This window comes from Vigna umbellata, chromosome 4, assembly GCF_029865625.1.
Source record: "Vigna umbellata cultivar VRB3 chromosome 4, Vumbellata_1.0, whole genome shotgun sequence".
In the NCBI taxonomy this organism is placed as follows: domain Eukaryota; kingdom Viridiplantae; phylum Streptophyta; class Magnoliopsida; order Fabales; family Fabaceae; genus Vigna; species Vigna umbellata.
In genome coordinates this window covers 33,133,257-33,147,742 of record NC_142168.1, presented here as the reverse complement: position 1 = coordinate 33,147,742, position 14,486 = coordinate 33,133,257, and the positions used below count along the sequence as shown (strand labels likewise).

General features: G+C 30.7%; 1 protein-coding gene across 3 annotated transcripts; it reads right to left on the bottom strand.

The window, feature by feature from the left end:
* Positions 1-892: 892 nt before the first annotated feature.
* Positions 893-10,942, bottom strand: LOC124839348 (cycloartenol synthase). Of its 3 annotated transcripts, XM_088111644.1 has the most exons (20): positions 10,803-10,817; positions 10,616-10,723; positions 10,298-10,503; positions 9,900-10,085; positions 9,613-9,702; positions 9,340-9,534; positions 9,180-9,264; positions 8,559-8,725; positions 7,717-7,905; positions 7,292-7,405; positions 6,952-7,074; positions 6,752-6,874; positions 6,581-6,679; positions 5,116-5,172; positions 4,679-4,725; positions 4,423-4,566; positions 4,064-4,241; positions 2,114-2,194; positions 1,355-1,438; positions 893-1,104 (listed from the first exon to the last, which is right to left on the bottom strand). In XM_088111644.1, the coding sequence occupies exons 3-20, from the start codon at positions 10,493-10,495 to the stop codon at positions 991-993; spliced, it is 2,274 nt and encodes a 757-aa protein (XP_087967770.1). In that variant the 5' UTR covers positions 10,496-10,503; positions 10,616-10,723; positions 10,803-10,817; the 3' UTR covers positions 893-990. The 3 variants fall into 3 exon arrangements, with proteins under 3 accessions (XP_087967770.1, XP_087967768.1, XP_087967769.1); XM_088111642.1 differs by lacking the exon at positions 10,616-10,723 and having other exon boundaries at positions 10,785-10,942; XM_088111643.1 differs by lacking the exon at positions 10,803-10,817 and having other exon boundaries at positions 10,616-10,762.
* Positions 10,943-14,486: the final 3,544 nt, after the last annotated feature.

Genomic DNA, 14,486 nt, shown 5'->3' with positions numbered 1-14,486 from the left:
AAAGTAAAACTGAAATTCCAGAAAATGAGGAAGTGCAGGTCGAAATTAATGGGGTGCAGAAAGCGATTGCAAGTAGGTTTTAGGCGAGCTGTACACGACCTATATTTGGAAAAAAGGGGTGAATGAGTTGAAACCGACTTTAAATCAAAAACATTACCCCAAGCGACTTAAATCCCAAACAATTACCCCAACTTGGCATTGCTTGAAGGAAGTAAAATCAGCCCAGAACACAAATATAGGTTGAGATAATCTTTGGAACAATTACTCCCAAGTTGAAGTTGACATTACTTGAAAAAAGTATTGTTGCATTTAAATTTAAAGTCGTGGTTGAAGGAACATTTTGGACATTTTATTAAATTTTAATCAATAATAAAAATGTATTTGTAAACATTTTCAAAATTCTCTTACTGTTAATGTTCAATTGTTGTTTCAATTTTTTTATTATTTTTATCACCAACACGGTCATTTAAATTTTTTTGTAAATATACTACTTTTATTTTATCTAATGCATATTAAACAGGATACAAATTTATCAACTATTTTATTCTTATTTTGCTGTCTTATCATATTCATATGTATCATATCTTTAATCTTGATAAACAAGCCATTGAGAAGATACTATACAACACACTCATGTCTTTCAAACAGTGAATCATAAACAAATTGAATCGATTGCCGGAAACAATTTCGTTTTTGACCCAAAAGAAGTGACAAACATTTATATCTCTATTTATGTATGTATTTAATTCCTCTGCCGCAGGGAAAGCAGGAGAGGCGTTTAAGAGTGAGTAATAGAAAAAACGTACAGGCATTCTCCACCAGTTTGCTCTGCTTTCTTTTTAGCTGACAACTAAACTCGTTAGTCACAAGCATTTTAAGAGAGGCATGGAAATAAAAGAAAAATAGGTCGAAATAATAATAGTTATAATAATTTTTTCTTTTAATGTCTACAGGTCGAAATAATTGGGACCACACCTAACTAAGTCGATATTAACGGGCTTGCAATACATGGGATCGATATTCTCCCAACGCCCAAATGGGGAATATGTTTCTGTAAGCAGAGTATGAGATCATGCAATTCTTGTTGAAGACTCCCATTATTTCCTGAAGTGATGATAAAGTAAGGTCAAAGTTATTTCAACAGCCGACGAAGCAGCTATTTACTTAAAGTGAATAATAAACAAACGAAGAAAGATGCATCATCTACTATTGATTTCAATTAAAATCACTATAACTTTAAATCAGGAATGGATGCATGCTTACTTTCGCACTCCAATTACTTTACACATTTAAACACTTTATGTAAACAATACACAGTGTAAGTAGTAAATAAAAACAAAGTATGCCTTCATACCTGCTGGGGAAAGTCACCATTCTCCATTTGGGAATTTATCAAGTATGCAGCTGCCCGGTGCAGTGGAGTCGGATCTCTCTTGGCCTGTTACATTATTAACAAGGCAGTGGAACAACATAAGTACAATCTCGACATCATTTTTATTTTGTATTTCTCCGGCACAATAAGGAAGGGTCAGATATAAGGATGTAAAGCAGAATCCATTGACAAAGTATCCAATTATTTGGGAAAATGTCAAACGTTCATCACATTTGGCATGGACATAATTATAAGCACATCAACTACCAATTAAAGGTAGAGGAAGATAGCTGATCATTTTCATACATTATCTTTAAGCTCCAATCAAGCTGTTATCACACATCACGGAAAGGAAATGAAGATAGAAAAACTAAATAGGATATTAACATGATACATAATATTTTATGACGATATTAGTACGATTAATTATATCATTATATTATAAATTTATTCAGCCATGGGCATATCTATATCTGAGCTTAAAGGGTGGCTGAGTAGATGTAAGCAGCCTAATTCTCAGCAGCAGAGACGCTGTTTTCAAGATTAAAGCTGTACAGGGCAGCAACCTTACCATTGCGCCCAGCATCACCCTTGTAGCTATCTCTAAACTGCTTAACTTAAAATCATAATCGTCCTTTCTAAAACCAATGATTAATTGTCCTAAGCCGAAAAATGGGTGCTGTGCAACAAACTAATCAATACAATGGCTACATTACAAAATAGGTAAACTTTGCTTCATACCTGTCCAGCATCAATGAGAGCCAACATAGCCCACCCAGTGTTTACCACATGAGACCTGTTGCCTTCCAGATTTGAATATACCTGAACAAAGACAAATTGCTAGAAAGATTACTCAAGAAATGTCATTAATTAAATTGCTGAAAGCAATCCAGCTCGGTGTTAATTTAAATCTTTATGCAAATTACATTTCCACAACCACCTGTAATAATTATGTTCATCATTTCATCTTCTTGAAGTGAGCTTTCCCTTGATATTATTTTACAAGTAACTACTACATTCCACTTCTCTAGGGACATATATATGAAATTTATGTTTTACACAGAAATTGAGATAATACTGCATTTCCCTCGGTGTTTAAAACAAGTTGTGAAATTTTGAATCCACTAATGCTATTAATTTCATTGTATAGTTAACTACCCAGAACGCATTTGATGCTACCCATGCCAACTTAGTTAACATGGACATCCAGAATAAAAACCAGTCGACTTAATTGGGACATAGGAAATGAGTTAGTACACTACGGGCTGTCAGTTGGGTAGTGAAATTCGATACCCGCTGCTATGGAATTCATTCTGCCATGATCAATAGCAGAACCGCAATTTGGTTTTTGAGGGAAACCCTAGTGGTTGTGAGAATTTCTCATATCTCTAGCGCTGTTTGTTATTCTTTCTTCTTGTTTTTGCAGTTCTCTCTCTTTCTCCGCTTTTCATCTTGGGGACCCTAACAAAATATAACTTCTTATTCACTACGTATACTCCGTTTAACAGAAAGGAAAGAAATAAAGAGAGTGAAAGCGAAAAAAAAAAGAAAAAAGAGAAAGTGCTGAAGATGAGTGAAAAGAAGATAGGTGTGAAAAACAAAGTTAAAATACTTATTATAACTTGATATTTTTATTTATTTATTCTTCTTATTTAAATTATTTTCGACCTTCGCAGCTTCGGCATTTTTCATCTCATTTTGTACGGAAAGTAAAACCTGTCCACCATACCCTCATTTTTCTTACTTTCTTCATACTTTCACTTTTCACAACCATCCACTTCCATTATTCTTCTTCGTTGCCACATCTCTTTCCAGCTACAGTCCACCTTAGGGGACTACCAAAGTTAGTGCCCAAAGCAGGCAAATTCAAATAAAGGACATTTTAATTCTTGATATTATTGCATGTAGAAACGTGTAGGTTTCTTTATTAAAATCCATTTTTCCCACTCTTTTATAGCACTTTTGCACACATCTCTTGAACTTGAAACCAAGGCATTAGTGTAAAGGGGAAATACCGATAAGATAGGGCCCAACAGAAGGAAGATAAAGTGGTTCAAGGATTTTTTATTCGAGATAATTAAAATATTAGAATATTATTTATAATAATTAGTTTATGGTTTAATTCCTAAAATGAGATAATGACACTTGTAGGGTCATCCTTTAGCTGTTGGTATGTTTTTAGGCTACATAGATGTACCTTTCTTACCTATGAATGAGAAATATTAATGTTTAGGTTAGTCTTCTTTACAGCTTAATTAGTGATAGTGAATTTAGACCAGAGTAAGCTTATAAAAACCCCACTTGACAGGAAGCAGATAACTGTCTATGGAAAATACCCTAAAATTCTACCATTAAAGCCATAAAGAAGATAATGCATAAACATTCATATTCTTCATTCAATTTTTTTGATCGGCAATATTTTTCATTCATTGACTCAGATAAGAAGGGTACATTTATACAGCCTAAAAATATACCAACAACGAAATTATGGCCCTACAAATGTCATAATCGAATTTTAGGGAATTAAACTATAATGTAAGTATCATGAATAATATTCTAATATTTTGATCATATCCTATAAATCCTTTAAGCACAAGACACTGGTCATACAAACATTGGGTAGTTGGTGCTTGCCATAGAATGTGCAGAGTAAAAAAAACTGATATTGACATTAGAAATAACAAAGTTGACCTTGTTTTGACAGGACAGATAGCTCTCTCCCCAGCCACCGGAAGGAAGCTGCTTGGACAGCAGAAATTCACAAGCTTTCCGGATGCTTGGGCAATTACTGAAACTCTTTCCAGCAGCAATCAATCCTTTTACCCCAAACCAAGCACCATAAGTGAAGCAAACTCCCCAAGAACCATACCTGTTTAGCAGTTTGAGTGATTAGAGATCTACTTAACAAAGAAAGTTCAAATCCATGCAGAAACAGAAGCAGGCAGGAAAAAAAAGCGTAGACCAAATATGAGATGTATGAATACCCCAAAAAACACACTTCACCATTATACACAATATCCATAGAAAATTCCCTGTTGGGAGGAGCATACCATGAGCCATCTGAAGCTTGTATATTTTCAATGAAGGCAGCAGATTTCTCTATACAACATTGTATTTCTTCTCGGCGATGTCCAGGATATAATTTCCTAAATGATGCCAAAGCTTGAATTGCTGCTGATGTACATTCCACATAACTATAGAGCACATAAGAAACCATCAAGTTAAAATAAAAAATTAAAATAGTGGAATAAGAGGAAAAAAAGATAAATACAAAAACTGGTATTTAACAAACATTTGATAGCTTACGGATAATCAATAACGATGTCACCAAATGTTTCAGCCGGATTGATTAACTGACAACAGAGAGCATCATCAATATCAACATTTTGAGCTTATAGATAAAAAGTGTGCTTTTCAACTTATATGATTTTAAAGTAATCTAGCTGCTTATTTCCAATGTTCAATCATAATTTATTTGTATAGAAAGGAGAACACAGATAAACCTTTAGTGAAATTAAAAGAAGATATATTGTTATTGGAATTTATTACAAGGTAACATATTTCATAACATGTAAATGGAATTCAAGGAACAATGCCAAATTAGAAGCTTTAAAACAAGATATATGGATTTTGTTATTCTTGCAGGAAGATCAATATGCATAACCTGCCATCACACCTTTCACATTTCAAAGACGATATACTAAAATCTAATGAGAATAGGCTAAATGATGAGAGAGGAGTACCTCCAACCAATTATAAGATCGTTTAAGCTCATATGTTGCAAAACCACCATCTTCATTCTGCAAAGATACGGAAAATGTTTTTGAATTTAAAAATAGGAAATAAACACAGTAAATATATGTAAAAATTAACTCATTTTCATCTCTTCTACTACGTTCTTGTATATATAGTAATATTAAAATTGCCCAAATCACCAAGCTAAAATAAAGTGTGTGGATAATTAAAAACTGAAAAAAACACAAAATATGTATAAAAAATAAATCCACTTTTGATTCTTACATTCTTATATAGACCATAACTCAAGTAGTAATAAAATTGACCAAATCACCAAGCTAAAAGAATCAATTCACTGGACTCAATACATGAATAGATGATACAGCTTACAGAGGAAAATATACACACATAACTCCATCCAAATTATTAGCCAAAATGGTGATCAGCGACGTAAATGATAGTTGAAAGCTCTCATCAAAGCAATGGAAACTAAGTTTAGCTCATTCCCAAACTGAAAGCTAATGGCATCTCACCATGCGCTTAGGCCAGTTGAGCTGAATGAGAAAGTACATATGTACACACACCACTGTACTATGGTGGTGTTTTACAAGAAAAAAAAATATTTCTGAAACTTGGCATTATATATCAAGACTAAGTTTAACAAAACACTGCAATCATAACCAGTTAGCTAATACATCTAGCTCTTTCTCTTTCCAACTATGTTACTAATGAAGCTTCAGCAATGTTTTAAAGAGAAAAAATGCATTTCATTTTCAACATAAATAGTTAAGCAATATAGGAAACAATTTGCAGTAAAATATTACATGGTCAGGGACTTTAAAAGATCAGTGAAAAACTTAGTAATATTATTGATATTAACATCATATGTATCAGGGATGGCAAACCAATCCTTTTATAAATCTTTTGTTGGGTCCATCTACAAGAAAACCCATCAATTATAAAAATATAAAAAAAAAAATTGATTGGACCAAATCCATCCATTTACTTTTATGGACAAGTAAAGACCCATCCATTATTCATCAAAATTCAATGGATTCTCCTATCAATTCTTAATGAATCAAAATTAATCCAACCATTTTTCCTCATAATGAAATCTTACATTTACCTTCTTAAGAAGTTTTCAAAAATATTTGAATTCTTTTTTAAACAAATTATTTTTGAATTTTTTTAAATATAATTTTATTTTTCTTAAAATATTAAATTTATGGACGGACTGGAATTCATCCATGAAAATATTGTCAATACATGGATCAGATTAGATTTTTATTAAATGCATCAGATTTTTAATGGATCAAAAAGGATTAATAAAATTTCTTTATTCCGTCCAATTTGACAACCTTAATAAATATGAAAGGAACCAATAGTAACAAGTAATAGCATAAAATGATATACATGGTATATTTTCTCAAACAATTCAGATTATCTGGTTCAAATCATGATAAGTCTAGCTACCTGTAGTGAGAGAATGACATTTACTGAATCATACAATCGCTTCACCTCCAATGGCTCACCAACTACTTCTGGTGCAATTTTGGATAATGATAGAACAGCCTGAAAAAAAAAACATGAATCAAGAGAGAAGAATCAAATAAGAAAGTCTAACTTGTTTTTATCAATAATTACTTTCAGTCCTTCAGCTGTGCAATCAGAAATTGGCCATCCATGATCTGCAGTTGAAAAAGGCCAAGCACCTTTTGAAATGTGACGATACCATTTGTTAAGATCACCTGGACAATCTTCTAAAACCTTTCAAACGAGAAAATTTCTTATCAACAAGGGAAAATCAATGTGATTTATTTACAATGATAAATGCAAAAGAACACCTGGGAGTTCTTAATATAGGTATGAGCTTTTCTTATAGTTGGACCAAATTCTTCAATAAGGTTAGTTGAAATAATAGCTTGGACAGCAAAAGCAGTATCCCATAGTTGACTTCCATTGTAGCCCTGCAACAAAAAAAATGGTTAAAAGTTAAATTTGTAACTCTGTTTTAATAAACTCTAACATAGGACATTAAGAAAAGCTCATTTGTGCAGTAACATTAGTTCCACATATTACATTATAAGGAGACATCATTATAGTATAGTATAATATATGTCCAATAGAATAAAAAATCACTTAATCATTTTGACAAGGTGAAAATAAGTTGATTTATATGTTCACCTGCATTTTCATTCCATCTTCAGCAATCCATAGATAATCATAAACTCTTGGAAGATGCAACTTGAAGGCCTCAGAATTTGGATCTTCCACCCAGCAGCAAAGCATATTTAACACCTGAATAATAATAATTAAGAATGATAATAACTAGATAGACAGTATTCCTAAGTATTTACTGGTTTCGATGGAAATATAAATTAATCTATATAAGTGGAGAATCAAAGGGCAGCTCAGGCATCCATAAAAAATATAAATGAAAATAAATTGAGGTGAAGGACATAAACAGTCAGCCCAGCAGAGGAAAACTAACAACCAATAGTTTAGCAGAATGTCAGTATTCTCATGCTCCTACTAAAAAGATGGAAATTTAAACAACAATCAACAATTTGAAAGGAGGTCCTAGTTGCCTGACTCCTTTAAACAATCACCTTATTTACAGGACCTATGCATATGTATCGTGTATTCTCATCTTCATAATGTATATGTTCCATTGTTGAAGTAAGAGCCTTCTCCCTTAGCTTTTTGCCAGGCCAATGCATCAGAATTGGCTCGAGGAAATTGTGTAGAGATCCCCAAAGAATATCCTGCACGAGTGGGTGAGGATAGTACAAGTCTTCCTGCACAAGAGCAAAGATAATCCATCTGTAATTGTTATCTGCAGAACTAATAAATTGGTAGCTGGAAGTGTGATATATAAAATCCCAAAATTATATTTGTAACTTCATCCATAACCAAGAGATCAGGAGTTCAATTATTGCTAACCCATTTAGCACATGGAAGTGTTGGTCTGTGCATTTTGTCCAACTTTCAAGACCAAATGGTTCATCCCCAAAGATATAAAAATCATTATTGACACTAGAAATGATAGCCTGTACCAAGGTGTTACAGAGGGAGCAAAGTTTGTCATAAGGATATGGTTGGCATTGTGATAAAATAGAATTCATAGCAACAAGTTGGTTATGAAGTGACAAAAGTAGGATGTAGTAATAGTAACATCATGATGGTCATTGTCGTGACAAGATTTCGTGGTGGTGATGACATAAGAGTAATGCTCAGGCAAGTTCTGGCATCAAATGACCAGGAAACCTGACATATGGTTTCACCAGAAAAAGAAGCCAAAGAGAGAGGGGCCATGTGTCCGAATGCCACTTTCAATGAAATGATTAGTATGAGTAGATCAAGAATATTCTATTGTGGGCCTCAAAATTAAAAATGCTAGTGAAACAATTATATAATATATTCATAGACCCAGTTTAGCAGCTTCACTAACCTTTGCACACAGATTGCGAGCTTGATCCCAGTCAATATCATGATATGGTACAGTATAAAGCTCTTTTCTCAAAGATAATATTGTTGGTGTGATTGGACCAATAAACCTCTTTCCATATAAGTAGGACATTGGCAAATAGACCATCCGGCAGTGACACCACATCCTTCCTGTAAGACAAAAAAAAATGATTTATTTCCAAGCTTAGAAAAGAATGAATGGAACATCAAACTATGTTCAAGATGACAGAAGACAACCAATTCAATAATGAAACTTTGAGGTTAAGAACCAACTTAAGCTTTGAGGAGAAGGGTAGGCATATAAATTGTTTAGAAGTAAACTTTAAGCCTAACTCAATTTCCAACACTCCCCTCACACCTAGGTATATACATATCGTCTGTGGGACTAGACATTAATAAGTGGTCCAATAACAGGTGAAATGATATACCCAACAAACACAAATCTAGTTAGGATAGGCTCTAACCCATTATTCTAATACCATGTTAAAAATTGTTCCTACTACAGAAATATTTTAATCACATCATTTCCTTTTCGTAGATTTCCCTAATATGTCTTCTCTGTGAACAAATTACAACACATAAAAATGGAATAAAGTGCAACAACCTGGATGAAATGGCAGAATGTAGGGAAGGAGCCATATCTCAGGGGGCAGAGGATTATTTCCAGACCATTCGTACACTCCAAGTACCTATCCCACAACAAAACTAGACATAAATACACCACGATATCAAATCTATCATCATAATAAGGTTAACATCTTAACTGAAAGCCACATCTTCCCCCATGACGTAATATGGGTAGCACCACCATGCTCTAGAATCCAGTCACGTGCCTTCTCCATCTCCCCTTCTCCATCATTAGGCCCCTCACCAAGCAATCTCAGAGTAACATAACTCAAGACAGAGCCAAACATGGTGCTTGGACCTTCAATGTGCAAACCCCACCCACCATCCTTATTCTGCAGTTACATTTAAAATTAGGAGAACTACTGGGAGAAGCTCATAGATTAAGGAGCAAAGTGGTATTAAGTCCTTACTTGATGGTTATATAGGTAACGACATATTTCCTTTTTATGCTCTTCAGTTAAAACTGCATTGAGTGCCCCAGTGATTGACAGAGTAATTACCTGTTAAATTTTATACCCACAGAGTATAGGGATCTCATGGTTATCAACGGAATGAAAGAAAAAAAAAATCTAAATACCAAACCAAATGAAAACAGCAAATGCTGTAGAAAATGGGTAAGTGTTTTCCGGAATATTGGTAATATAGCACAGAATAACAAGTTTGACAAATAAGAGGAAATGTTGAACACATAACTTACCAAGCCAGGCATCAGAAACATAGGACCTCCATAATCTCCCGGCCAGTGTCCGTCATGACACTGGAGAGTTGAATGGAAAGTTACAGCCCTTCTTAATGTTTTTGTCACAACGTCTTCGGTCACATCCTGAATATCTTTAACTCCGACTTTGGGTAAGACTTCATGGATTGGGTTCTCTCTTGCAAACTGCGTTGTTTTACATGGAAGAAAGACGACTGTATAGTACTTAAATAGTGAAAAGTTTTTACACGAGAAATGAAACAAGTTTGACAGCATAGTAAATGAGTAAAAGATGATATAATACAAAATTCAATGATTTGTTTGTTTGTTTGAAGTGAAACAACATTGATAGATAAATAAGTAATGTGAGAGAGAATTGAGCCATGGAGAAGAGAGACCTGCAAGCGCATAAGTAGATCAGAGCTGTGTTTTGTTGAAAAACGATTTTCATGGAAATTCTGGCGAGCTTTCTCAATCTCGAGGAGATCTTGAGGTGATCCGAGCTTAGGATCGAACTCCCACACCTGTCTTCCAACGTGATTGTTGAGAGAGCGAAGCCATGGACTCCCTCCCTCCGCAAACTTGAGCTTCCACATTGTCCTTTCTGAAAAAGAGGAACAAATGAGTGCATTGCAATTTCAGCTGAATGAAAAAACAAATGACACTAAATTATGCGATTGTGCAGAGAGTGGAGTGCCAAATGGAACAACATGAACCTGTGTTTGCTGGAAAGATCGATCTATCAAATCAAATACAATCAAAATCGGAAAAGAGAAATGTACTGCACTGCAGTGCAATGATTATTGATTCAGAATTTGCTTCTACTACAAAAATATAGCATCTGTCAGCAATGCATCACAGAACGCGTAGTGGAAACGTACAAACCTTTAATTTATAACGAACATCTACTGCCACCGGGGCGGGGGCGGAGCTAGCAAAGCACAAACAAAACAACTGCCTCTGGATGGATGTATGGATGATGTATGTATGTCTGTCTCTCTGGGCTAACAAGTTCCGTGTGTGGGTTTTGCAACTTTTATTTTATTATTTGTCCGCTTCTGAACACTTTTACTTATGCACCGCTGTATGACTATGTGACCATTTTCGTGATTGAAAGTGTTGGGCACTTTCCATTTCATATCTAAAAAGTAAAAATGTTATTGAAATATTCCTTAAAATATAAAATCAATTTCAATCTCATCCCATTCTTAGTAGTAGTGTGTTCATTTTTACAATTGTGCTTAAGGTTTATTTCTATGCTAATACAATAATTAAAATTGGAGTCTTGTATTAGTTGTAATATTTTATACAAAAGAAAAAATAAATTGAAAAAAAGAAAATAAACTAACAATGTTCAGAAATTAAACAATTGTTTCAATAAATTGTTACATAAATATAAAATTATTGACAGAAAATGCTAAAAAGTCAATTATTTTATGCCTAATTCAAAACAAGTACATATGAAAAGTCAACAATATCCTTTGTATTTTTAACCTTGAAAAAACTTCATCTAAATCCTTTATTCCTGTTAGGACGGACTCACTATTGAAGCCCATGAAGTCTCTGTTTTAGTTATAGTAAAAAAGTTTTAATTTATTTTAAATACGATTATATCTTTATTAAATTAATTATAAAATTATATTTGAAAATAAAAACTAATTAAAAAATTATAAGACAATGTTAATTTGTGTTAGTACTAAAAATTATATTTAAATAAAAAAACTCAAAAGATAAATTGTAAATAAAATTATGATATATTTTAATATAAATTGTTATATTGTTAGATAAAGATATTTTATTCTTAAATTTGTTTTAAGATATGGTTTAATTAGTTGCATGCACTTAGACCTTATATTTCCAAATAAAGGTTAATATTTTTAACCATGTAAATAAATTCAAATTGTGTAATTTATTAATGACTAAAAAATGTTCTCAAATGATTTATTTTAGTTCATAATTTTTATTCTTAACTTTTATTAAATTATAAAACTATACTCAATTAATCACTTTCCAAATATAAAGATATATGTGCACCATGACTAACATAATAATAAATGAATAATAAAGAAAATATTATTATCAATTAAATTGTACTCAGTTGATTTAATTGTAGTAAGCAATTAAAAGTTGCTATTATAGACTGGAAATAAAAATAAAATAGTTTTTCAAACAATTACCCCTAAATGATTCAATTTCTTACAAAAAAAAATTATTAAAACAAAATGTTTACGTTTTTTCTAATTTAAAATGACATTTAATTAGTAATTATATGCAAAAAACAATTATATGTGCAATATTAGTCGTTACAATAAAACGAAATAACAGTGAATCTTTGTACACAGCTGCTCACATTAGTATTGAAAGAAATTAGTTTAATTTTTTTATATTTTATATATTTAATACTCTCAAATTTTGGTATATTTATAAAGGAATTTTGACATTCTAAAATATTTTTTTATAAATGGCCATTTATAAATATTAATATTCAAAGAAAATTTGAAACTATAAGTGTTACTATACAAATTAGATTTTTTTTATAAAATTATGATAAATATTAAAGTAAGGAAATTCATTTTAATTTTTACAATTTTAAAATATTTGAAATTACATTAAATCAATCATCCTATAACTACAATGATGTAATTTTAATTTAATAATTTTTTTCCAACATATTAATTAATATTTTTATTACTTTTCAGCAGTTTACTTAAATTATTCTACTCAATTAGAGTTTTTGAATGCATAAGCTAAACAGTAATGGCTGCATAAAAAATAAAATTAAAAGAAAAAATCACCCCTCTCTCTCTATATATATAAATATGAAGATAAGTACATAAAAAAAAGATAACAAGCAGTATTATGTAAGGATATTTTGTTAATAATATAATACGATGATGATAGGAAGATATTTATTTAAAGTAATAAAAATTATAGACATTAATAAATCTTGACTAATAAATCTGAGGTCAAAATAATACAATTAAAAAAATATATATTTAATCACTATTATTAATATAAAAAAGAGCACAATTTAATATAACTATATTTATATAGAAATCAATGTTATCTATTGTTTTTTCCAATCTTATTATCTTTATTTTCAATGTGAATATTTGTACTATTTAAAAAAAAATCTTTTATTTTATTTTACAATTTTGTTTTGATAATTTTGATTATATTAAAAAAGTTAAATATAAAACTAAATAAGTTATCAAAATAAAATGTATTTGATTTTCTTGTTCTTGTCAAATATTAACATAGTCCAAGGTTGATAAATTTTTCAACTGGAGAAGAGTATAACAATAAAATTTTTAAGTTAAAATTTTAAACTAATATTATCTTATTTATTAAAATTTAAAAGATAAGATTTGTTCACTAAGAGAAATTTCTTGATATAATTCAATTCATTTTGAACCAAATGAATGATAGATGAAACCAAAAAAAGAAATATATAATAATTAAGATACAATTAAAAGTGTTGATTATGAATAAACACATAACAATTATTGTTTTTTATATTTCTAAAAATAATTATTATAAAAAACGCTCCTAAGATGAAAATGTATTAATATTTTACTGACAAGTGAAGAGTAAAAGAGAGAGTTTTTTTTTTCTACAATAAAAGATAATATGAGAGATGAGACTAGAAATAATAAGTTTATTTAAAAAGAGAATATAATTACACATGAGAGAGACGGAAAAAACAACTAGTTTAAGAGACAAATTTAATCAAACTTTTTATTCTTTATAATTTTCAATTTTATATTTTATTAACATTAAATAACAATTAAAAATCTACCTCATTTAACTATCATAGGTTTTCATAATATATACATATAATTTTAAAAGTTTGGAATCTACTATTAAAGAGGCAGTGAATCTCTTTTATTAATAATGGCTAGAAAAAAACAAGTATAACATGAATAATACTTATTGTTATTTTACAATAAAAGAACTAACTCGACAAATATACATAGATACTCATAAATATTTTAAAAAATAATAATTTATAAATTTAAAAGTAAAATAAAAAATATAAATTATTTAATTTTAATTTTAATTTTTTATTCTATGGTATTTTAACAACCAAGTATGAATCAATATTCATAAGATTCCAATTGCATATATGTGATCAGAGTGAGACTATTTGTTTGTGTCAGATGCATATGATTATTTATATGTTAATGATTGAGATTAAAACATTAATAAATCCTTGATAAAGTGACATGACTTTGTAATTTAATCTAAATAAATTAAAATTAATTGGCCACACTAGTTCCATCTGTTGATATATATATATATATATATATATCCCATACATGAATTAGTATATTTTTCGTCACACAAAAATTGAAATTATTGGGGATGACAGCACATAATAGGGACCTTGTACAAAATATATAGTAGAGGGAGAGAAAGAGGTGATTCATTAGACAGTTTTTGTTTTTCCCTTTGTTTTGAAGGTCATTGATATTATTTATTATTACTATTATATATAAAAATGAAAATTATTGTCCTAAATGAATGAATAAATTAAAAGGGGGGAGATATTTAAAAAGAGGAGAAAAGCAGAAAGTGAAAAGAAGG

What these genes read in the sequence shown, in the direction of transcription:
- LOC124839348 (XM_088111642.1), bottom strand. Translation starts at nt 10,495, where the DNA reads ATGTGGAAGCTCAAGTTTGCGGAGGGAGGGAGTCCATGGCTTCGCTCT. An exon ending in CCTATATTAAGAACTCCCAG is followed by an intron (nt 6,875 to 6,951) that starts GTGTTCTTTTGC and finishes CTCGTTTGAAAG; the next exon opens with GTTTTAGAAGATTGTCCAGG. An exon ending in CAAGCTTCAGATGGCTCATG is followed by an intron (nt 4,242 to 4,422) that starts GTATGCTCCTCC and finishes ACTGCTAAACAG; the next exon opens with GTATGGTTCTTGGGGAGTTT.